This window comes from Leuresthes tenuis, unplaced genomic scaffold, assembly GCF_036924035.1.
Source record: "Leuresthes tenuis unplaced genomic scaffold, fLeuTen1.0.hap1 SCAF_16, whole genome shotgun sequence".
Taxonomy (NCBI): Eukaryota; Metazoa; Chordata; class Actinopteri; order Atheriniformes; family Atherinopsidae; genus Leuresthes; species Leuresthes tenuis.
The window spans coordinates 29,482,953-29,508,130 of NW_027325370.1; the positions used below are offsets into that span (position 1 = coordinate 29,482,953).

At 44.7% G+C, this 25,178-nt stretch overlaps 2 protein-coding genes and 1 long non-coding RNA gene across 3 annotated transcripts in view; 2 read left to right on the plus strand and 1 right to left on the minus strand.

Moving 5' to 3' along the window:
* Nucleotides 1–25,178, plus strand: part of LOC140271521 (tubulin alpha-1C chain-like) — a 366,226-nt gene that overhangs the window by 263,701 nt on the left and 77,347 nt on the right. The window lies entirely within an intron of this gene.
* On the plus strand, nucleotides 4,470–5,121 carry LOC140271816 (uncharacterized). Its single transcript, XR_011907870.1, has 2 exons — nucleotides 4,470–4,709; nucleotides 4,945–5,121. It is a non-coding gene; the product is annotated as an uncharacterized lncRNA (long non-coding RNA).
* The window catches only part of sarnp (SAP domain containing ribonucleoprotein), a 43,090-nt gene continuing 31,311 nt past the window's right edge, over nucleotides 13,400–25,178 (minus strand). The window contains exons 3-11 of the mRNA XM_072367327.1: nucleotides 19,019–19,062; nucleotides 18,850–18,920; nucleotides 17,498–17,549; nucleotides 17,107–17,180; nucleotides 16,515–16,552; nucleotides 15,960–15,985; nucleotides 15,794–15,862; nucleotides 14,319–14,405; nucleotides 13,400–14,214 (exon numbers count right to left, since the gene is read on the minus strand). Of these exons, the coding sequence (XP_072223428.1) occupies nucleotides 14,173–14,214; nucleotides 14,319–14,405; nucleotides 15,794–15,862; nucleotides 15,960–15,985; nucleotides 16,515–16,552; nucleotides 17,107–17,180; nucleotides 17,498–17,549; nucleotides 18,850–18,920; nucleotides 19,019–19,062 (503 nt within the window). The 3' untranslated portion in view covers nucleotides 13,400–14,172. The remainder of the gene's footprint in view (nucleotides 14,215–14,318; nucleotides 14,406–15,793; nucleotides 15,863–15,959; nucleotides 15,986–16,514; nucleotides 16,553–17,106; nucleotides 17,181–17,497; nucleotides 17,550–18,849; nucleotides 18,921–19,018; nucleotides 19,063–25,178) is intronic.

Here is a 25,178-nt window from a genome sequence, read left to right on the forward strand (position 1 = left end):
TCACCTCGACGCACTGCTTGGGCTCTGGAACCAGTCCTCTTGAGAGGGGTTGGACTCTCTTCCACTCTGGAGTTGCCCGTGGTGAGAGGCGCAGAGCAGGTGTGGGCATACTTATTGCCCCCCGGCTGTGTGCCAGTACATTGGGGTTTACCCCAGTGAACGAGAGGGTAGCCTCCCTCCGCCTTCGGGTGGGGGGACGGGTCCTGACTGTTATTTGTGCCTATGCGCCAAACAGCAGTTCAGAGTACCCACCCTTTTTGGAGTCTCTGGGGGAGGCACTAGAGAATGCTCCTGCCGGAGACTCCCTCGTTCTGCTGGGGGACTTCAATGCTCACGTGGGCAATGACAGTGAGACCTGGAGGGGTGTGATCAGGAGGAACGGCCCCCCCGATCTGAATCAGAGTGGTGTTATGTTGTTGGACTTCTGTGCCAGTCATGGACTGTCCATAACGAACACCATGTTCAGGCATAAGGGTGTCCATATGTGCACTTGGCACCAGGACACCCTTGGCCGCAGTTCGATGATCGACTTTGTGGTTGTATCATCGGACTTGCGGCTGTATGTCCTGGACACTCGGGTGAAGAGAGGGGCGGAGCTGTCAACTGATCACCACCTGGTGGTGAGTTGGCTCCGCTGGTGGGGGAGGATGCCGATCAGACCTGGCAGGCCCAAACGTATTGTGAGGGTCTGCTGGGAGTGTTTGTCAGAATCCCCCGTCAGAAGGAGCTTTAACTCCCACCTCCAGCAGAGCTTCAACCATATCCCAGGGGAGGTGGGGGACATTGAGTCCGAATGGGCCATGTTCCGTGACTCCATTCCCGAGGCGGCTGATCGGAGTTGTGGCCGTAAGGTGGTCGGTGCCTGTCGTGGCCGCAACCCTCGAACCTTCTGGTGGACACCAGTGGTGAGGGAAGCCGTCAAGCTGAAGAAGGAGTCCTATCGGGCCTTTTTGGCCAGTGGGACCCTGGAAGCAGCTGATAGGTACCAGCAGGCCAGACGGGCTGCGGCTTCGGTGGTTGCTGAGGCAAAAACTCGGGCCTGGGAGGAGTTCTGTAAGACCATGGAGAACGATTTCCGGACGGCCTCGAAGAGATTCTGGTCCACCATCCGGCGTCTCAGGGGGGGGAAGCGGCTCACAGTCAACACTGTGGGGACGGGGCTTTGCTGACCTCAACTAGGGATGTTGTGAGTCGGTGGGGGGAGTACTTCGAGGAACTCCTCAATCCTACCAACACGTGCTCGGAAGAGGCAGAGTTGGAGAGCTCGGAGACGGGGCCTCCCATTTCTGGGGCTGAGGTTGCCGAGGTGGTCAAAAAGCTCCTCTGTGGCAAGGCCCCGGGGGTGGATGAGGTCCGTCCTGAGTTTCTCAAGGCTCTGGATGTTGTAGGGTTGTCTTGGCTGACACGCCTCTGCAGCATCGTGTGGACATCGGGGACAGTGTCTTTGGACTGGCAGATCGGGGTGGTGGTCCCCCTCTTTAAAAAGGGGGACCGGAGGGTGTGTTCCAACTATAGGGGTATCACACTCCTCAGCCTCCCTGGTAAGGTCTATTCGGGGGTACTGGAGAGGAGGATCCGTCGGATAATCGAGCCTCGGATTCAGGAGGTGCAGTGTGGCTTTCGTCCTGGCCGTGGAACAGTGGACCAGCTCTATACCCTCGGCAGGATCCTGGAGGGTGCATGGGAGTTCGCCCAACCAGTCTACATGTGTTTTGTGGACTTGGAGAAAGCGTTTGACCGTGTCCCTCGTGGAGCCCTGTGGGGGGTGCTCCGGGAATATGGAGTGCCGGACCCCTTGATAGGGGCCGTTCGGTCTCTGTATGACGGGTGCCAGAGTTTGGTCCGCATTGCCGGCAGTAAGTCGGATACGTTTCCGGTGAGAGTTGGACTCCGTCAGGGCTGCCCTTTGTCACCGATTCTGTTCCTAACTTTTATGGACAGAATTTCTAGGCGGAGCCAGGGCGTTGAGGGGGTCCGATTTGGCGACCTCAGAATCGGGTCTCTGCTTTTTGCGGATGATGTGGTTCTGTTAGCGTCGTCAGGCCGTGACATTCAGCTCTCACTGGAGCGATTCGCAGCCGAGTGTGAAGCGGCTGGGATGAGAATCAGCACCTCCAAATCCGAGACTATGGTTCTCAGCCGGAAAAGGGTGGAATGCTCTCTCCGGGTCGGGAATGAGATCCTTCCCCAAGTGGAGGAGTTCAAGTATCTCGAGGTCTTGTTCACGAGTGAGGGACGAATGGAGCGTGAGATTGACGGGCGGATCGGTGCAGCGTCTGCAGTGTTGCGGGCTATGCACCGACCCGTCGTTGTGAAGAAGGAGCTGAGCCAGAAGGCGAAGCTCTCTATTTACTGGTCAATCTACGTTCCCATCCTCACCTATGGTCACGAGTTGTGGGTAGTGACCGAAAGAACAAGATTGCGAATACAAGCGGCCGAAATGGGTTTCCTCCGCAGGGTGTCTGGGCTCTCCCTTAGAAATAGGGTGAGAAGCTCAGTCATCCGGGAGGGGCTCGGAGTAGAACCGCTGCTCCTCCGCATTGAGAGGAGTCAGATGAGGTGGCTCGGGCATCTGGTTAGGATGCCCCCTGGACAACTCCCTGGGGAGGTGTTCCGGGCACGTCCTACTGGGAGGAGACCCCGGGGAAGACCCAGGATACGTTGGAGAGACTATGTCTCTCGGCTGGCCTGGGAACGCCTCGGGGTCCCCCCGGAAGAGCTGGAGGAAGTGGCCGGGGACAGGGACGTCTGGGTTTCTCTGCTCAAGCTGCTGCCCCCGCGACCCGACCCCCGGATAAACGGTAGATGATGGATGGATGGAAGGATTTGTGCATAATGTAGATTTACTTTGGCCAATACAATGTTACCAGGCTGCTAAGGAGACTGTGCAGCATCTGGATCCTGTTACACATTTTCTATTAGCACCACATCACTGACTTCATATCCTTTACAGACTAAATAAGCAGGATATTTCCATAAAATTGACATACCTCAAGCCTTCTGGAGTCCAGTGACACAGTCTCCTCATCTGCAGAAGTGCATTCTGCAGCTGCAGATGTGCCTTCCCCCTGCCATATACATGTATTGAGAGAACTTGAATCCAGATTTCACAGGACATACCAAGCCTGTGATTTCAATACAATGTACTAACCGGATCATCTTCTGGTGGCTCCAAAAGTGTAAGAGTGTTCCCAGACACTGCAAGGAAATCAAAAGTCAGACAGTATAATATATTTATTTGATTGTGTTCCATGTGCAGAAGTACTGCAATATGTACCTTGTATGAAGCGGACAGTTTGTGTGGCTGGGACAGTCTATTACTTTCCCTCCCTGGACCCCCTCCATCACTGGCCTCCCTTTATTTAAATGGAATGCCAGCTCCTCCGCCGGGGTCATATCCTGGTTTGGTGGGCTGTCCCCTGTGCCAGTTCTATGGGCTTTTTTATTTAAAATCAATCATACAGACATTCAACATGTCAGCAGACACCAAATCTAGTCACCTCCTTTGTTCACTGTTCTACCTTAAAGTCACTTACCAGCCTGCAAAATGCTGTTATATTTTATTTGAACCTGCTGCCAGGTCCTTTTATCGTCAGATAAGTTTGTTCTTTATGAGGGATAGAAAGATAAAATAACTCAAAAGGTAACATGAGAAAAAGAGATTAAATGACACACAATGTGGATAATTCTGTGCACTTAATCATACTATACATTTCCTGAGTAACATGTACCTCTACTTGCCACTTTTAAAGTAAAGTGTACAAAAGTTGATTAGTGGATCTCAAAAGTAATTCCTTTAGTCCTTTAATTGTAGCCTAATTTTGGCAGTTCCAGTGGAGTGTACAGTTTTGGACTACTTACGCATTAAGCCGGTCCACTATTGTCTGCCAGGCTTTCTCACATTCCTTAATTATAGCATTTGTATTGCCTTATATTCTTATGGTATCTTTCACATCTTCATAAAACTCCATCAGGAGCCATTCAGCGGCGGTGAAGTATGAAGCTTATCCATGTTCCCATCGGTGATTCTGTGATCGATCGCGAGGTCTAGGTACCGTAAACACGCACTTATCCCAACTATCTTCACCTGGTTTAACATAGCCGCGCCTTTTCATCCTGGCTCGGCAAACGTGCAACCAATTAAGCCAGGATGCGCCGAGCAGACTAGGTCAAGCCGGGCTTGCTCAATTAGCCTGGATTTCTTTATTCTAGTTTTGTGCAATACCCTGCTACGCAGGCTAACATTCAAGCTTAGCTTAGCAGTGTCTCAAAGAATGTCCTACCGGCTGTTTATGTTTATGCATTTAGCAGACGCTTTTATCCAAAGTGACTTACAAATGAGGATATAACATTACAGTTAACATCAAAGCTAACAATAAACTACATAGAAGGAAACCACTAGTGACTAGTAAAGCGAAAAGTTTTCCACAGCCTAAATGTACAGGTACATTTACTGGGATACTGGGATAATTGTCCATAGACTCTGAACTGGATTTCTCATTTGGAAAAACACCACATCAACCCCTTTGAGTAATGCTGAGAAATGTTACATTAATGCCCTGTGAAACCAAGCACCTCACCATTACCTCCCATCCTCCATGTATACAGATGATCTGTGATGGAGGTAATTTAATTTCCAACACTGAGGCTAAATGGCCGGGATCAGTTCATGATTCTAGGATCTTCTGAGCATCCTCACTGGCACAGAGGTTTGCACAAGGCGCAATCATTTTACTTACCTGAAGGCGTGTCCTTTTGAAGTAAGGTGTATGTAACATAGGCATAATTTTAGTAATCTTATGAGAGGTCAGGTGTAGAGGTCATCTTAAGGAATTTAAAGTGCTCGTCACACTTCATTATAGACAGCCATATAAGGCGCATATTGCATCAAATTGCCAAGTCTTAACGCACGCATGTCCAACCAATATTTCTCTTAATCTGCAGGAGAGTTCAATGGTGTCCTGCTCAGGGACAGAGGCTATGTATGCTGGCCGCACCTCCTCATGCCATATCCTGATCCAGGAACAAGGGCGGAGAGGGCATTCAACCATGCACATGCTAAAACAAGGGCACAGATAGAAATTACCTTTGGCCAAATTAAATGCAGGTTCATTGCTTAAAGTTCTCAGGCACCATGGCTGACTTCTGACAGAGCTATCTTAAATTAATAGTATACTTCATATTTTTTACATTTTGTCTTGTGGACAACTTTTCAGGCTCAAGTCTTTTCTTGCTTGATTCCCTGCAGGTTCCAGTGCCTGAAAGGACTCAGAGCCTCTCCTGACGCAGTGAGGGACCTATACAGGGTCACATATTTATCCATTAATCCTTATTGTTGTGACCTTTGAGTTAGGACTTCTTTTCATAATTTAGCATTGACACAGTAGCAGTTTAAGTTCGAGCAAGTGTAAGAAGGCTAAATAAACAGAGATCATTTATAATTTTCCAAATTTTAGGTCATGGCACCCCGCTGTGAATAGAAATGTATTAACGTTTTTCTAACACTTTGCATGAACCGTACAATAATGACAAGTTTCGAGTTCAAGTTGTGTTGAATTGTTTTTCAAGCTGTGGAGAGAAAAGAGAATTAAATACAGTTCACACCATGACCTTCTTCTTTGTCAGAATTTATACTTGCATCCCTCTCCAGCTTCATAATCTCTAGCTTGATCTTTTTTATTTTAAGTTTCATGTATTCCACATCTAGTTTGGTGTTCTCTATACTCAACATAAGTTTCCATTTGTACAGAGTTCAGACATCATGTGATAGAGGAAATGTGCCTGTGAGCAACAAAGTATGTAGGTAGTGATAGTAATGTGAAGAATTACTTACTTCACTTTTTGCTGCTGGAATTTGTGTTCCTGTTGCAACCTGCAGTAAAGTGTATTGGTGATAATTAGGCCTGTTGGTATAGAATAGTTAGACTGCAGACACATCCAAACCGTTTCACAGTTTATAATAATAAATAGCCTGCCTGTGGCATTTCTGCGTCTACAGACACAGTTTCATCATCGAATGGCCGAGATGAGCTGGGGCCATCAAACTACACACGGAGAAACACTGTGTTGTAGGAGTAGGAGATCACAGGAATGCATGAGATGCAGAGCATTTCCATCGAAAGAAAATTAAATAGAATACAACTACTCACACATGGGCTAGGGATGTCCTCTCAGACACACCATCAGTTATTATAAACGAGAGAAAGTGATCAATACCGTCTACATCTGATCCCGCACACTTTTGGGAAGACATCCCGAGGAGGTCCCTCCATCTATTCCTTCCACCAGGGGCCACCCTCGATTGCTGGTTAGAGCAAGTTCCTTTGCTGGTGTGAGATTTTTGGTGGGGGAACCCCACCAGTGGCGGAGGCCTGTCTTTTTTTTGGTAGCTACAGGGCAACATATTTACAGCTCAACACATTTTTTGGACAAACACATTTCTTCAAAGGCTACTCTGAAACAAGTTGTTGTGCTTTACTTTCACCTGCTGCCAGGTACGCTTTAGGCTGTTAAGGTTGCTCCTGTTGAGCTGTAACAGTGAAGAATTAATATGTGGGTCACACACTCACCTTAATATAGTCACAAAGTATGATGATGCATGCTGATCATTGGGTTATTAATAAAATGAGCAGGGCCAGTATATTTGTGCAGTACATCTCATACAGAGACAATTTAGCATGCTTTATGTAAAAAAGATATAAGACAAAGAGGAGAGCATAAATACATGAGGACAGTGAAATAAACATGGAACAATTGACGATGGTATGAAACTTGTATAACTTACGTATTTAGTCTGTCAGCAGTTGTTTACGGCCGTTTCCTTCATTGATCACAGCTGTATTACCTTTTCTGGTGATCACACTTTTAAACTCATCATACAGCTCCATCAGTATTTTTTGTTCAGCTGCCGAGAAAATTATAGCTCTTGCCTTGCTCTTCTTTTCTGCCATCTTTTTTCCACCATCCATTCGTCAGGGCTTCCTACGTTCCTCGGGCACTCGCACATAGCAAGGCTTTGTAAGCTTCACTTGAATCAGCCTCGCTTAGATGCAGCAGAAATGTCTTAGTGGAACGACTTGAGGCTTAATTGGGAGATGGTGTTAGCCTGGCTTTCTTTAGCTACATTCGTGGAACACCCCTCTGATCTCAGAAAGGTTGAGTTGTATGAAACCTCAGACCTTTCAACTCTTGGGATAAGTGAAGTCTCACTCAGTGGGTTTACATGATGAGATTAACTGGATTATAGCTATAGTTGGATTATGCTCCTTATCTGAGCAAGGGTAATTGTTCTTTGTTACATGGCGGTGAATGAATCGAATCACTGCCACAAAGCATGCAATACCACAGTAGGTAAGTGGCGCTGTACCATTTCAACTATCCTAATAGAACTACTTCCGGTTGACGTCTTCACCACCAACAACAACAAAACTAAGGCATTCGAGAAAGATGGCGAACGAAGAGCAAGATGAAGCTACGTCCCTCTACATTTAGTTTGTGATGAACTGGTTATGGCACAAACTCGATGCACAACGGCGCATTCTCCATCGCCTTGTTTGTTTCTTTCTGATGGCGGCAACAACAACAGTAATATCGGGTGACGATCGCGGGAAAAAAATTCGAGCATGCGCAGAACGCTCGATCCGATCTAGTGTCGTCTCCAGGCACGTTGAGTGGGCAAATCGGATAGAGTTATCCCGGGGTCTTAATTCGATCGCAAGTAACCTGATCCAATTCAATTTCTTGTCGGATTAAGCTTGTTACATGAGCTGAATAACTCAATCTTATTGTAATTTAGCCATTAATCCGATCCGATTACCCACATTTAACTGCACTGACAGAAACAAAGCAGAAACCCGTTTTCTGGAAAATTTAAATCAACAAAATATTTATTTAAAAAGAAAAACAAACTCTATTGAACAGATGTTCAAGCAAAACAAAGGCAAATAATCTTTTCAGAATTGTATATCAGAGACAAAAACTGAAACAGAAAAATAAAATGTTAGTTTAGAATTTGTAACAAACAAATAATGTGTCACGGTTTACATGTCTTGTTTCGTCATTTCCTGTTTTATTTTGAAAAATCATTGACTTTCCCTTCTCGTTTCCTCCCGTGTCAAGCGTCTGATTGTCTTCCCAAGTGTTTCCACCTGTTCCCCTTGGTCTCTTATGTGTTCAAATAGTCTGCGTTTCCCTTGTCTTGTGCCAGTATGTTGTCTCCCTTTGAGCTTCATTACCAGCCATAGTTACCTTGATCCATAGCTTCCACGAGCCTGCAGTGAGGGATCCTCCTGCAGTGCTATCTTGTTTTGTAAATTATTCTTGTTCCTAACCTTAGTTTATTTATTAATACGATACGTTTTCATAGCCGTGTTTTTTCCTCCATTTTTAAGGAGGGATTTTTCGTTGCTACCTTTCATAGTTGCCTCCGTTAAAGGAGAGTTTAAGTGTCATAGTGCCTCTGTTTTTCGAGTGCGTCCTTCGTTTAAATCCGCCTCGTTAGGAGAGCGTGTCTTTGTTTTGTAAAACTGTTCATAGCTTTTCTGTTTTCCTCCCAGTTTGGAGAGATTTATGTTGGTTAACTTTCATAGCTGCGCTCACCCTCCACGCCATAATTACTGAGGAGAGCGCTCAGGTTTCCATAGCCCGTTCTTTTGCTCTGCCTGGAGATCGCCCTGCCTTGCTGTGCCTTCTGTGTGCAGTTTGAAAATAAAACCCCTTGGAATCCAAAAAGACCCTGCGTCTGTGTCCTGAGTCCCTGGTAACTGACATAATGAAAACAATGATCTTTATCTTACAAAGTATTCAATTAGGTAAACAAAACTTAAGTCTCTGTATTGTTAATTTGTTTGAACCATTAGTGCAAAGGAAATTGGTGTCAGTTGTCTTCGCTGTATTTGGAAAATGAAGTTGGGTGAGAAGGCTGCTCTGTGGTGGTAAGCGCTGTCGCCTCAGAGAAAGAAAGCACCTGGTTCAAATAGGGGATGAAACACTTCTTCCTGTGCATGCATGGATTTCTCTTATTACTCTGGCTTTCTACCACACTTCAAAACCATACACATTTGATTTGGAAATTGACCATAAAAGCCGGTGGGATCCTACATGGTTGTTTGTTGCTGAGTTAGCCCTGTGATAAACTTGGAACCTTTCTGAAGTCTGTGACGCTGAATAATATGCAGAGGGTATGGAAACTTGACTTAATGAAAGTTTGATGAGAGGTTTGGTTAAAATAATTGAAGAAATGAGCATACTTATTGTTGCAGTTTTGTAAGAGGGATCGATGTCCATTTTGCTAAATACAATATTTCAGCGGCTCAATAATCTGCGGTGATCATCATCTAATTCTACTCTTCATAATTCAGCATATATTTTCAATGTGTGGCACAACATATATGCTGAAGTCGTGCTGATGTAGGTCTTGTAAAATGAGGTTGTATTATTCTGCTAAAATAACTATGGACCACCTGGTAAAAGGCTATCACCTTGATTGTAGATCAAGTCTCTTCAAAATTCTAATGTGCACCTCTGCATGAATGCTGCTGTCACATATGTGCAACTAACCCATACTGTCACAAATGCTGGCTTTTGGAACCTTCTCTGATAACAGCCTGAATGGTCTAATACCTTTGGCACAAAAACCTGATGTCTGTTTCTTCAAAAACACAGCTGAACTGTGCTGAACTGAACTCAATTCAATTAAGTTTTATTCATATAGTGCCAAATCACAACAAATGTCATCTCAAGGTACTTCAATAATACAGTCCAATATAAGCCAATTAGAGTCTAATTCATTGTAATCATAATCCGATCAAATCCAATCAATAAAATTCAAAATTAATCCAATTCATACATGCAGAGCCAATTCCAAAACAATTTCCTAGCTAAGGAATCCAAAAGATTGCACTGAAACTTCTTTTCGGTCCAGTCTCCCGTCCTGAGCATGCCTGAGGTAATTGTGGAGAGGAGCGACTCCCTTTTAACAGGAGCTTTGTCATTAAGAAGTTTATATGCGAGGAAAAGAATCTTAAATTCTATTCTGAATTTGGACCAAGCTAACACTGGAGAATTACAGCAACCTTAAAAGTCTGAGGTATATATCCTGTCAGCAAAGACAGATTGATCAAATCCAATATGAAAGTGTTGGTTAAAGGGAAAACCTCCTTGAACAGTCTGGTTGGGATTGGGTCTAAAATACAAGTTGATGGTTTAGAAGAGACTATTGCTGTTGTTAGCTCAGAAAGATCAACTGGGCAGAAGCTGTCTAAATACAAATCAGGTTCTAAAGATACTTCTAAAGCTGCTCTACTTGATGATACATCAGTGATAATGGTGGAAAGGATATCATTAATCTTCTCTCTGATAGAAACAACTTTATTGATAAAGAATCTCATGAAATCATCACTGCTGAGAGTTAAAGGAATACATGGCTCAACAGAGCTCGGACTCTTTGTCAGCCTGGCAACAGTGCTGAAAAGAAACCTGGGATTATTCTTATTCTCTTCTATCAATAATGAATAATAAGCAGTTCTAGCTTTACGAAGGGCTTTCTTATACGTTATTAAACTATCTTTCCAGACTAATTGAGACTCTTCTAAATTAGAGGAACGTCACTGTCTCTCCAGCTTTCTTGTAGTCTGCTTTAAAGCACGCAGCTGTGGATTATACCAAGGAGCCAACCTCTTCTGACTGATTACCTTCCTTTTCAGAGGGGCAACATTGTCCAGTGTTGTACGCATTGAAGCTATAGTGCTGTCAACAAGAGAGTCAAGTTCTACTGGAGTAAAATTTAGGTAGCCGTCCTCTGTCATATCTGCACATGGCAGTGAAGAAAAGGATGATGAAATCAACTCTTTAAATCTGGTTACAGCATTCTCTGACAGACACCTTCTATATGTAGAATTCTTCTCAGAAACCGTGTAGTCAAGTAATGTAAATTCAAAAGTTATTAAAAAAATGGTCAGACAAGACAGGGTTATGAGGGAACACTGTTAACTGTTCACTCTCAATGCCATAAGTCAGCACAAGGTCAAGGGTATGATTAAGGCAGTGAGTAGGTCTGTGAACACTTTGAGAAAATCCAATAGAGTCTAATATAGAATCAAAGTTAATATTTAGGCGTCATTTTCAACATCTACATGAATATTAAAGTCACCCACTACAATGACTTTATCTGTACTCAGCACTAACTGTGATAAAAACTCTGAGAATTCAGACAGAAACTCAGAATAAGGGCCAGGTGGACGATACACAACAACAAACACAAGAGGTTTTTGTGATTTCCACTTTGGGTGGGAAAAACTGAGAATCAGAGATTAAAAAGAGCTAAAACTAATCTTGGGTCTAGGACTGATTAGTAACCCTGATCTGAAGATAGCTGCCACTCCTCCTCCTCTACCTGTGGTTCGAGGAACGTGAACATTTAAATAGTCAGAGGGAGTTGATTAATTAATAATAACATGATCCTCCTGCTGCAGCCAGGTTTCTGTAAAACAAAATATATCAATATGATGATCACAAATCAAATCATTCACTAACAGAGACTTCGAAGGGAGAGATCTAATATTCTGCAAACCACATTTAATAGTTTGATGTTTTTGTTCTGTTACATTTTTTTGTTTATTTTTTTAGGTTTTCTAAATTTACTTAATAAATTGTTTTATTTAATGTGGGTGGTGTGGGAGCAGACACAGTCATTATGGGGTTTTGGGGGGTAGCAGCAGGTGGGAAGCTGCAGAGAAGTGTTTAAGACTACAACTCTGCATCTTGGTCTCAACCCTGGGTTTTTGGATGACTAATAAATTTGTCCATGTTTCTAGAAATGAGAACTGCTCCTTCCAAAGTGGGATGGATGCCGTCTCTCCTCATCATATCAGGCTTTCCCCAGAAAGATTGCCAATTATCTATGTAGACCACGTTGTTTGCTGGACACCAACAAGACAACCAGTGATTGAAGGCGGACATGCAGCTAAACATGTCGTCACTGGTCAGATTTGGCAGGGGTCCAGAGAAAACTACAGAGTCTGACATCGTTTGGTTCAAAACATTGATCAGAGCATGTCCACTGTCTTTCTGTCCATTTGAGATGAACTCGTGCTCAGACAACTCAACTGCAGTTCTCCACGGAGTTGATAAATGAATAAACTTCCTCTTTGCATAATACAGTTTGAGGTTACATTTCTGGATGCAGCAGCAGATTGTGTTGAGTGATGGTGGTTTTCCAAGGTACTTCAGAGCTGACGTGGTTTTTCATGCAGGGCTACGAGATCAGCTGCATCCATCATGGCTTTCCTTCCTTGGCCTATTTGTGCTGAGGCCTCCCCAGAGTCCCTAAGTATTTCACCATATCATGCACTGTAGATGTTGAAAAACCAAGGTTCTTTGGTATTATACATTGTAAGATATTTTTTGAACAGATCAATGATTCTCTGAAGGAGTTTGACACAAAGTGGTGAGCCACAAACCATCCTTGCTTGGAAGGGCCAGATCATTGTTGACTCTTTGTACTGGGGCTTCGTAAATGCACATCTTCGTACTTCTATTGGTTTTTGTGCAGAGTCCACCTGGTCATTCTGTCTAAATCCTCAAATCTTTGTGTCTCACTAAGCGTTGAGTCTCTGTTGTGGGCAACTTTAAGATTCATGTACACGTTGAAAATGACGCACTAATGATCACATCACAAATTTTTTCTTAAAATGCATACATACCTAGTCACTCCCTTGATCTTATTCTGGCCTGAAAGGGAGTAGAAACAAGTAAAAACTTGCAGTAGTTTCTCACAACCCTGTTTTACGCTTCCATTTTTAATAACCTTTGAGCTTACATTATTTGACTTAGCAGTATTTAAGAAATGTCATTATTATAGGAGTCTATCAGAGAATACTGTAACCAAATTCAAGTAATCAGTTCCAGTATTGTTTTCTTCAGTGCCATGTGCTAATACAACAGCTGCCCTGACTTTTCTCCTACACATGTGGATTAATTTATGGGCAGGCTACAATCGCATGTGTACAACACTTCACAATATTGCCCCTCTGAAAAAGATGGTTATCAGTTAGAGAGGGGTTAGCTCCTTGCTTTGATTCATAGATTCTTCTTTAAAACAGACTTCAAGATAGCTTGAAAGGAAGTGGCCCTCCACTAATTTAGAGGACTTTCACCTAATAATTGTAATAATAAGTGTAATAATTTATATGAAATCCCATCACAGAGCAAGAACTGCTATTTATTCATCTTCAATAGAGGAGAGAAGGAATAATCCCACACCATTTGTCAAAGTTGCATCAGTTACAGTAAAATGATGATACAGCTCACCCTAAAATTTGGGCTGGGTTGTTTTTTTTATTCGTGGCTTCAGTGTCAACACTCATACTCAAAGTCCAAAATAATAAATGACAGAGACAAATTTCAAAAATTGAAAACAATTTATTAATCACAAAATGTTATAAAATGGACAGAAAACCAAAGCAGAGTAACAATGGAATCCCCCAAAAGAAAACAAGAATTTAACAGGCTGTCTGTCTGAGGAGTCAAAAGTACAATCAAATACAGTGTCTACAAAAGTGAGTTGAGTCACTAACTAAGAACTGTTTTAATGCCCTACAGTTCATAAATTAGAAATACCACATCTTTATATTTCAGCAAGTGTGATTTTTCTGTTTTAAGACATGTCTTTCAACATATTTGAAACAGATTATCAATAAAATGACCAAAATATCCCAGATTCTTTGTTGTGCTGAATGAAAGGGACATTTTGAGTTCTTATTCTTCTACATTTCTTTACAATCATTTGTTAAAGTCATTTTAAAAAGTCGCTCCTAATTTAGACTTAAAGCAACATTTGAGCCACCAGCTGGCTGATGTAAGGCTTTCTGCAGCTGCTTCAAAGGAAAAGTTTTTGTTGTCTCAACCTGCTCGTGTCATTAACTGATTTAAACACACTGAAGTGGTTTTGTTTAAACACAATCACCTGAAATGTGAAAAAGAATTCTTCCTGAATTGGCTGAATTATCCAATGACTCCCAATCGGTTCTTGAGATTGTTCTCAGTTTACTCACATTTATCTTTGTATTTAAGTGTACTTTTGATTTACAAGAATCATATTTGAGGCAACTGTCATCCTTGGGAATATCTGTCGAACAGCCATATGAACACTACAAAAACAAACTCAAACATCATTTACACATTTCCAAATCTTTCAGCACGCTTCATTTTCTTTGCCTGTGAAGATAAAGAAAGGACAGAAATAATAAAGTGTTACTTCAATAAATTCCTTGCGATCATTTTCTACGACTAACCATGACTGTTCATACAAAGAAAACTACCTCGACATCGTCTGCACCAGCTGAAGGTGCACTTGTTGAGATCCCAAACCGCTCCTTCCTCTTTTTGAACTTTTCATCTTCTTCAATCTGAAAAAAAAAAGTTTACATCACATAATGCTTGATGCATACACAATTTACTAATACTGGATGACTATATTGCACAGTAATATGCCTGCCTGCCTGCCTTTCCACCAAACTATGTACCACCTCCTTATGGTCAGGTTTTTATTGAGTCAATTAAAACAAATGTGGTCATAGAACTAATGTTTTGTTGGACCACCCTTGGTTTTAATTGTGCCACGCATTCCAACAAGCTCAAGCAACGTCACTACGTTCTTTTTCCATCCTCGCACTGAAGTCTTGAAATGTGTCCAGAAAAGAAATGTGTTGATGGGACGGAAAAAGATAAAACTGTGGGACCTAGAACTTACCACCTGAACAGCTTATTAGCAAAGTTAAATCAAGGTGGTGAATTATTTAAAGATGTAAACGTATGTAAACCTACAAAAAAACAGAAACTAACAAAATTTGGTTTTTAATAAACTAAGAGAGTGTTAAAAGATTAACCGAATGATCACTTTAAGTGCAGACAAATGAATATGCTGCTAGTTCAGAGGTAGCTGGCCTGTTTTATAAATGCCCGCCTTCCACATCGATGCATTTTCTGCACAAGCTCTTTCCTGGTCAGGGCTGCGGGAGGTCTGGAGGCTTTCCTCGCTGTCACAGGGTGAAAGACAGGATGCAGCCTGGACGGGTCTACAGTCCATCCAGAAGTCCATCACAAACTGGACAACCAACCAACATCCAAACTCACACTCACTACACCTATCTGAAGTATCCAGAAAAAAAGAAACTTCCAGAACCTTCCAGAAAAGGCCACAGCCATGATTTGACCCCATGACCCTTGTGCTGTGTGGTGACAGTGCTAATCACCACACAACTGCTGCCCCAAAGTCACAACACTGAGAAGCCGTGCAGTTCACAAAAACACTCCCCTTGGTTTTTGTGTTCTGAAATCTGACTTCTTCTGTCTTCTGCTGTCACTTCAGAAAGGATTCACACACGCATGTGCTTTTGCCCATTGGTGTGTTGATAAATTGTTTAAATGAGATTTCTACTTTTGACCATTTTTAAACAATAACGTCTGAAATTTGTACAAACGTTGTTTCACCTCTTGCTTTTTTAGTGTTGAGTGTAGACTAATTGGCAAAATTGTCAATTTTATCCATTTAAAATCAAAACATAACAATAGTGTGTGAAAAGCTAATTCCTGTGACTGTAAAACAATCACACACAACTTTTAGCAGCCAATGATACTAACTAACAATCTGAATTATATGTATATCTTCTGTCATGTGGGTGAGAAAAATGATGCAGTTTAAAAAAAAAGAATCACAAAAATGCCAAACTCAAGGTTCCAAAAGGGCAGAGAACAAGGGGAGAAAACGGTCTCTCAAACATAAAAGCTCAGTCACCTTTTGTGAGACAGATGAAACATTCATGCCAAATCTTTCTGCTCTCTTCTTCAGCTGGTCAACATTCACCTGCAGGAATACAAAACGCATGAAACAGGCTTCTCATTCACTGGAGCGACAGAAACAAATGACCAGCTCAGTGGTGGATGGTTTCTGTAATACTTACAGCAGCTTTACTGTTTGCAACAAGACCTGTTTGGAAGATGGCAGGAAAAAAAGTGAGAAAAAACACTAGTATCGGCTGCCACACTTTAAGGTATATGATGTTCCTCGACCATATCGTGGCAGCATTAGGATAGCGTTTGAAGCAGTCAGTTAAGATCACTTATAAATCAGCTCCAAGCGTGACTCCACCAATCTCAACAGTTTGATTATTAAATCAGACAAATATATCTTCTAACATTAAAATGACTAACAGAGCCCCTTTATCCATCTGTTCCTGTGGTAATACAGCTCAACAGCAGCTGTTAAAACAAGCTACACATGAGAAGAATATCAGCACAAACGTATTTTTCTGTTTTTTTTCCCTTCTTCTTTTTCATTTTTTTCAATAGATGTTTGTTTAATATAAATCCTCATTCATTCCAAATAAATTGCAGGTGTCAAACTAAGACCAACACAATCTGTGGAGAAGGAAACCTTTAAAGTAAGCCTTTTATACATTCATAGTTACTCCCGTCAGGACACAGTGAGCTCAGTGAGATGTGCAGTGAAAACATACCCGGAGAAGGACTTGAAGCATCACTCGGTAAACCAAACCTGGGGGGGGCATCAGAAATTTCAACATCAATATTAAGAATTACTTAAAGGACGATTTGACTTTGCTATAACTTGGGTGACCTGAGGGATCTGTCTGTCAAAATCTAAGCGGACCACCTGGACCAGTCCGCGATGAGGAACCGTCACTGTTGACTGTCACCCATGCAACCGGCCCTTGGCTACTAACACAGTCTGCTGATTGCTCAGCGCTTCTGAGTCGGCCACAAGCTGATGGATTAGAGCCTGGCAACATTTATTTTCTCATGATCTCGCGAATCTCCAGAGAATTTAGTAGCTTCGTAAGGTTAGAAAACAAGCTAAAACCTGCTGCATTGATTGTTAACAGTAGCAGTACCGAAAACTCAAACCAGGGAGTCTACAACACAGAGTCAATGTTTTCCTGTTCATCTTCTGTTCTCGGTGACAACAAGTAACCTGTAGTCTAACAAATTTTGCAGTGAATTTAAAGTTGTTATTGGAATAAATGATGGTCACAGCTATCAAAACAGATTCCATATTATTAAAAGAAAGTCAGGAGTTGACTTAAGCCTTGCCTTGCTGCCCGTATCGCCTTCTTGCTTTCACTTGTTGCTGGCATGTTGAAACGTTCAGCTCTCTTCTGTAGTCTCTGCTCAACAAATGATAGACTTTAAACATCCGAACATTATACCCATGTTTAAACAGTAATGACAAGCAGTATGTAAAGCGGGGGTTAATAAAAAAAAAAAAACAGGAAAGAAATGCAGTCCATAAAGTCGATGCATCACACATTCAACAATCCCAGAAACAGTCCTGGAAATCTCAAACTTTGGTGAGGACCACGACCATGAATACTAGCTGTTGTTCAGCATGCACATACATTTAAACTTAAACCTAACATTTTATATTAGATCACTGCAATAATCGCCATGCTTGTTATTAGTGGGCAAAGGATGTCATACATACTTCAGTGGCAGATAATGGAGGAGCTATTTTCACCACCTTCTTCTCAGCAGGTCTGAAAGCAGAAAATTAAAGAAACAAATGATTAAAGACAGGATGTGATCTGTGGCGTTAAGCAGGTTGAACACTTTATCAAATCAGACATGTGAAATCCGTCACGATGATTTTCTGATGGTTGGCAACCTCATAATGACCACAGGCAATCCCAACAGAAACAGCACGACACAAGGAACCCACTCTTCAATTCCTGTCAGCTGTTTTGGCCCATTTCAGCCTGATTTTATATTCTTCCATCTTGTAATGATTTGCTATGAGATTTTCTTGTTTTCTTTTAGTTGGCCAGATTATCTGTGTCAAGGTTCTGCACTAAGCTGTAGTGATGACGAGATGAAGCCTCATGAAGCACTGACGTTTTCCATCCGAGTAGTTCAAAAATGGGCCCAAGCTTCATTTGCTCGACTGCGCCATCAAGTGGACAATAAATGTAAAGCAGGTAATGATTGAAATGACAACGTGGCTTCACTATGTTGTCCACCATAATAATAATAATAATAATAATTAATATAAATGTATTCATTATATTTCATATATATGCTATTCGTTCTGTGTTCTTGTAGCTTTGCTACAAGAATTTCTCTATGGGGTTAATTAAGTATTTCTATTCTGTTTCACACAATTATTATTGTGTGCCTGCCTTATTAGGGGAGTTCAGCTCAAAATGCTCCCAGACAGGAGAAAATCTCTTTCGGGCAGGCTCCATAACAAAAAGGCAGCTAGCTATGAACAATAAGTTTGCACCATAAGGTTCTAAATCCACACAATGTGAGGACAGATCAATTCCGTTTTGCTCGGACTTATATTTCGAATTATGCACGAAGCCTTCATGAAGCGGTCACGTGGTACGGCCGGTTCGTGTGGACATCACCACATACGTCATCGACACACATCATTGACGCACACCTCGATACACGCTTCACAAAATAAATCCTAAATGACTCCACACGGATGGACACATCACTACTAAGCTGAGCTCATCGCCTTGCTTCTAGTTGCTAGAGGTGGTTAATGAACAACCATGCGAATCATAGATCAACACATTTTATTCTTGGATTAAAAGCGTATTTCCAACTAAAACTGTATCATTTAAATTCACTACATAACTACTGAACAGTTATTTGCCATGACTGACGTGTGAAGGAGAGCTCTGTCATAAATGTCTAAAAAAAACATTTAGTCAGTCTCAGGCCTTTCGTTCTGTCCATTGTTGGTTTCCTAACATTCTTCAGAATACAAGGCACTTATGTCTAACAATGGCAGATACATAAAAAAGAATAATAGAGTTAAAATAAACTTACAGTTCACTCTCGGGTGTTTCAGTATGATTATCCACTTTTAAGTTGTCAGAGCTCTCAACTTTAGTGAAATCCTAAAATGGAAAAAGACATATCTTTTCTTTGTAAAATGATTCAAGGAGGGCTGAAAGGGCAAGCAAAAGCATATGATGGGAAAAAACTATCGCACTACCACTGCATCCTCTGCCAGCACATCATCTACGTCCACATCTTCCTCTGTTGATTGAAGCATAGGAGAAATTAATTTCCAGCAGACAGAAAGAAGGACAGATCAGCACGTTTATCTAAAGAATGCTTAGAGACGAGGAAGGGCTGTACGGGACACATGCTCGAATTACACGTTAACAGTTAACAGCATTTGGATAGCATGAAGAAAAAAGTCATGACTCATATGCAACTAAAACATTTATTAGAAAGTTTTACCGAAGGCTAAATACGGCCCAAAATGAGTGATTAAATCCAGAAAATCCGCAGTAAAAGTTCATACCGCTCGCTCCCGCCTGCAGTAAAGTTCATACCGCCTGCAGTAAAGTTCATACCGCCTGCAGTAAAGTTCATACCTCCCGCAGTAAAGTTCATACCGCCTGCAGTAAAGTTCATACCGCCCGCAGTAAAGTTCATACCGCCCACAGCAAAGTTCATACCGCCTGCAGTAAAGTTCATAACACTCGCTCCTAACAGCAGCAAAGTTCATACCGCCCACAGTAAAGTTCATACCGCCCGCAGTAAAGTTCATACCGCCCGCAGTAAAGTTCATACCGCCCGCAGTAAAGTTCATACCGCCCGCAGTAAAGTTCATACCGCTCGCTCCCGCCCGCAGTAAAGTTCATAACACTCGCTCCTAACAGCAGCAAAGTTCATACCGCTCGCAGTAAAGTTCATACCGCCCGCAGCAAAGTTCATACCGCCCGCAGCAAAGTTCATACCGCCCGCAGCAAAGTTCATACCGCTCGCAGTAAAGTTCATACCGCCCGCAGCAAAGTTCATACCGCTCGCAGTAAAGTTCATACCGCCCGCAGCAAAGTTCATACCGCCCGCAGCAAAGTTCATACCGCTCGCAGTAAAGTTCATACCGCCCGCAGCAAAGTTCATACCGCCCGCAGCAAAGTTCATACCGCCCGCAGTAAAGTTCATACCGCCCGCAGTAAAGTTCATACCGCCTGCAGTAAAGTTCATACCGCCTGCAGTAAAGTTCATACCGCCCGCAGTAAAGTTCATACCGCCTGCAGTAAAGTTCATACCGCCCACAGCAAAGCTCATAACGCCTGCAGCAAAGTTCATACCGCCTGCAGTAAAGTTCATACCGCCCGCAGTAAAGTTCATACCGCCCGCAGTAAAGTTCATAACACTCGCTCCTAACAGCAGCAAAGTTCATACCGCCCGCAGCAAAGTTCATACCGCTCGCAGTAAAGTTCATACCGCCCGCAGCAAAGTTCATACCGCCCGCAGCAAAGTTCATACCGCTCGCAGTAAAGTTCATACCGCCCGCAGCAAAGTTCATACCGCCCGCAGCAAAGTTCATACCGCCCGCAGTAAAGTTCATACCGCCCGCAGTAAAGTTCATACCGCCTGCAGTAAAGTTCATACCGCCTGCAGTAAAGTTCATACCGCCCGCAGTAAAGTTCATACCGCCTGCAGTAAAGTTCATACCGCCCACAGCAAAGCTCATAACGCCCGCAGCAAAGTTCATACCGCCTGCAGTAAAGTTCATACCGCCCGCAGTAAAGTTCATACCGCCCGCAGTAAAGTTCATACCGCCCGCAGTAAAGTTCATACCGCCTGCAGTAAAGTTCATACCGCCCACAGCAAAGCTCATACCGCCCGCAGTAAAGTTCATACCGCCTGCAGTAAAGTTCATACCGCCTGCAGTAAAGCTCATACCGCCCGCAGCAAAGTTCATACCGCCCGCAGCAAAGTTCATACCGCCCGCAGTAAAGTTCATACCGCCTGCAGTAAAGTTCATACCGCCTGCAGTAAAGTTCATACCGCCTGCAGTCAAGCTCATACCGCCCGCAGTAAAGTTCATACCGCCCGCAGTAAAGTTCATACCGCCCACAGTCAAGCTCATACCGCCTGCAGTAAAGTTCATAACACTCGCTCCTAACAGCAGCAAAGTTCATACCGCCCACAGTAAAGTTCATACCGCCCGCAGTAAAGTTCATACCGCCCACAGTAAAGTTCATACCGCCCGCAGTAAAGTTCATACCGCCCGCAGCAAAGTTCATACCGCCTGCAGTAAAGTTCATACCGCCCGCAGCAAAGTTCATACCGCCCGCAGTAAAGTTCATACCGCCCGCAGTCAAGTTCATACCGCCCGCAGTAAAGTTCATACCGCCCACAGTAAAGTTCATACCGCCCACAGTAAAGTTCATACCGCCCGCAGTCAAGCTCATACCGCCTGCAGTAAAGTTCATACCGCCCGCAGCAAAGTTCATACCGCCCGCAGTAAAGTTCATACCGCCCGCAGTAAAGTTCATACCGCCTGCAGTAAAGTTCATAACACTCGCTCCTAACAGCAGTAAAGTTCATACCGCCCGCAGTAAAGTTCATACCGCCCACAGCAAAGTTCATACCGCCTGCAGTCAAGCTCATACCGCCTGCAGTAAAGTTCATAACACTCGCTCCTAACAGCAGTAAAGTTCATACCGCCCGCAGTAAAGTTCATACCGCCCGCAGCAAAGTTCATACCGCCCGCAGCAAAGTTCATACCGCCCGCAGTAAAGTTCATACCGCCCGCAGTAAAGTTCATACCGCCTGCAGTAAAGTTCATACCGCTCGCTCCCGCCCGCAGTAAAGTTCATAACACTCGCTCCTAACAGCAGCAAAGTTCATACCGCCCGCAGCAAAGTTCATACCGCCCGCAGCAAAGTTCATACCGCCTGCAGTAAAGTTCATAACACTCGCTCCTAACAGCAGCAAAGTTCATACCGCCCGCAGTAAAGTTCATACCGCCCGCAGCAAAGTTCATACCGCTCGCTCCCGCCCGCAGTAAAGTTCATAACACTCGCTCCTAACAGCAGCAAAGTTCATACCGCCCGCAGCAAAGTTCATACCGCCCGCAGCAAAGTTCATACCGCCCGCAGCAAAGTTCATACCGCCCGCAGCAAAGTTCATACCGCCCGCAGCAAAGTTCATACCGCCCGCAGCAAAGTTCATACCGCCCGCAGCAAAGTTCATACCGCCCGCAGCAAAGTTCATACCGCCCGCAGTAAAGTTCATACCGCCCGCAGCAAAGTTCATACCGCCCGCAGCAAAGTTCATACTGCTCGCTCCCGCCCGCAGTAAAGTTCATAACACTCGCTCCTAACAGCAGCAAAGTTCATACCGCCCGCAGCAAAGTTCATACCGCCCGCAGCAAAGTTCATACCGCCTGCAGTAAAGTTCATAACACTCGCTCCTAACAGCAGCAAAGTTCATACCGCCCGCAGTAAAGTTCATACCGCCCGCAGCAAAGTTCATACCGCTCGCTCCCGCCCGCAGTAAAGTTCATAACACTCGCTCCTAACAGCAGCAAAGTTCATACCGCCCGCAGCAAAGTTCATACCGCCCGCAGCAAAGTTCATACCGCCCGCAGCAAAGTTCATACCGCCCGCAGTAAAGTTCATACCGCCCGCAGTAAAGTTCATACCGCCCGCAGTAAAGTTCATACCGCCCGCAGTAAAGTTCATACCGCCCGCAGTAAAGTTCATACCGCCTGCAGCAAAGTTCATACCGCCCGCAGTCAAGCTCATACCGCCTGCAGTAAAGTTCATAACACTCGCTCCTAACAGCAGCAAAGTTCATACCGCCCGCAGCAAAGTTCATACCGCCTGCAGTAAAGTTCATACCGCCCACAGCAAAGTTCATACCGCTCGCTCCCGCCCGCAGTAAAGTTCATAACGCTCGCTCCTAACAGCAGCAAAGTTCATACCGCCCGCAGCAAAGTTCATACCGCCCGCAGTCAAGCTCATACCGCCTGCAGTAAAGTTCATAACACTCGCTCCTAACAGCAGCAAAGTTCATACCGCCCGCAGCAAAGTTCATACCGCCCACAGCAAAGTTCATACCGCCCGCAGTAAAGTTCATACCGCTCGCTCCCGCCCGCAGTAAAGTTCATAACGCTCGCTCCTAACAGCAGCAAAGTTCATACCGCCCGCAGCAAAGTTCATACCGCCCGCAGCAAAGTTCATACCGCCCGCAGTAAAGTTCATACCGCCCGCAGCAAAGTTCATACCGCCCGCAGCAAAGTTCATACCGCCCGCAGCAAAGTTCATACCGCCCGCAGCAAAGTTCATACCGACCGCAGCAAAGTTCATACCGCCCGCAGCAAAGTTCATACCGCCCGCAGCAAAGTTCATACCGCCCGCAGCAAAGTTCATACCGCCCGCAGCAAAGTTCATACCGCCCGCAGCAAAGTTCATACCGCCCACAGCAAAGCTCATACCGCCCACAGCAAAGCTCATACCGCCCGTAGTAAAGTTCATACCGCCCGCAGCAAAGTTCATACCGCCCGCAGCAAAGTTCATACCGCCCACAGCAAAGCTCATACCGCCCGCAGTAAAGTTCATACCGCTCGCTCCCGCCCGCAGGAAAGTTCATAACACTCGCTCCTAACAGCAGCAAAGTTCATACCGCCCACAGCAAAGCTCATACCGCCCACAGCAAAGCTCATACCGCCCGTAGTAAAGTTCATACCGCCCGCAGCAAAGTTCATACCGCCCGCAGCAAAGTTCATACCGCCCACAGCAAAGCTCATACCGCCCGCAGTAAAGTTCATACCGCTCGCTCCCGCCCGCAGGAAAGTTCATAACACTCGCTCCTAACAGCAGCAAAGTTCATACCGCCCACAGCAAAGTTCATACCGCCCGCAGTAAAGTTCATACCGCTCGCTCCCGCCCGCAGTAAAGTTCATAACACTCGCTCCTAACAGCAGCAAAGTTCATACCGCCCGCAGCAAAGTTCATACCGCCCGCAGTAAAGTTCATACCGCCCGCAGCAAAGTTCATACCGCCCACAGCAAAGCTCATACCGCCCGCAGTAAAGTTCATAACACTCGCTCCTAACAGCAGCAAAGTTCATACCGCCCGCAGCAAAGTTCATACCGCCCACAGCAAAGTTCATACCGCCCACAGCAAAGTTCATACCGCCCGCAGCAAAGTTCATACCGCCCGCAGCAAAGTTCATACCGCCCGCAGTAAAGTTCATACCGCCCACAGCAAAGTTCATACCGCTCGCTCCCGCCCGCAGTAAAGTTCATAACACTCGCTCCTAACAGCAGCAAAGTTCATACCGCCCGCAGCAAAGTTCATACCGCCCACAGCAAAGTTCATACCGCCCGCAGTAAAGTTCATACCGCTCGCTCCCGCCCGCAGTAAAGTTCATAACCCTCGCTCCTAACAGCAGCAAAGTTCATACCGCCCGCAGCAAAGTTCATACCGCCCGCAGTAAAGTTCATACCGCCCACAGCAAAGCTCATACCGCCTGCAGTAAAGTTCATAACACTCGCTCCTAACAGCAGCAAAGTTCATACCGCCCGCAGTAAAGTTCATACCGCCCGCAGTAAAGTTCATACCGCCCGCAGCAAAGTTCATACCGCCCGCAGCAAAGTTCATACCGCCCGCAGCAAAGTTCATACCGCCCGCAGCAAAGTTCATACCGCCCGCAGCAAAGTTCATACCGCCCGCAGCAAAGTTCATACCGCCCGCAGCAAAGTTCATACCGCCCGCAGCAAAGTTCATACCGCCCGCAGCAAAGTTCATACCGCCCGCAGTAAAGTTCATACCGCCCGCAGTAAAGTTCATACCGCCCGCAGTAAAGTTCATACCGCCCACAGCAAAGTTCATACCGCCCGCAGTAAAGTTCATACCGCCCGCAGTAAAGTTCATACCGCCCGCAGTAAAGTTCATACCGCCCGCAGCAAAGTTCATACCGCCCGCAGCAAAGTTCATACCGCCTGCAGTAAAGTTCATAACACTCGCTCCTAACGGCAGTAAAGTTCATACCGCCCGCAGTAAAGTTCATACCGCTCGCTCCCGCCCGCAGTAAAGTTCATAACACTCGCTCCTAACAGCAGTAAAGTTCATACCGCCCGCAGCAAAGTTCATACCGCCCGCAGCAAAGTTCATACCGCCCGCAGTAAAGTTCATACCGCCCGCAGTAAAGTTCATACCGCTCGCTCCCGCCCGCAGTAAAGTTCATAACACTCGCTCCTAACAGCAGTATAGTTCATACCGCCCGCAGCAAAGTTCATACCGCCCGCAGTCAAGCTCATACCGCCCGCAGCAAAGTTCATACCGCCCGCAGCAAAGTTCATACCGCCCGCAGTAAAGTTCATACCGCCCGCAGTAAAGTTC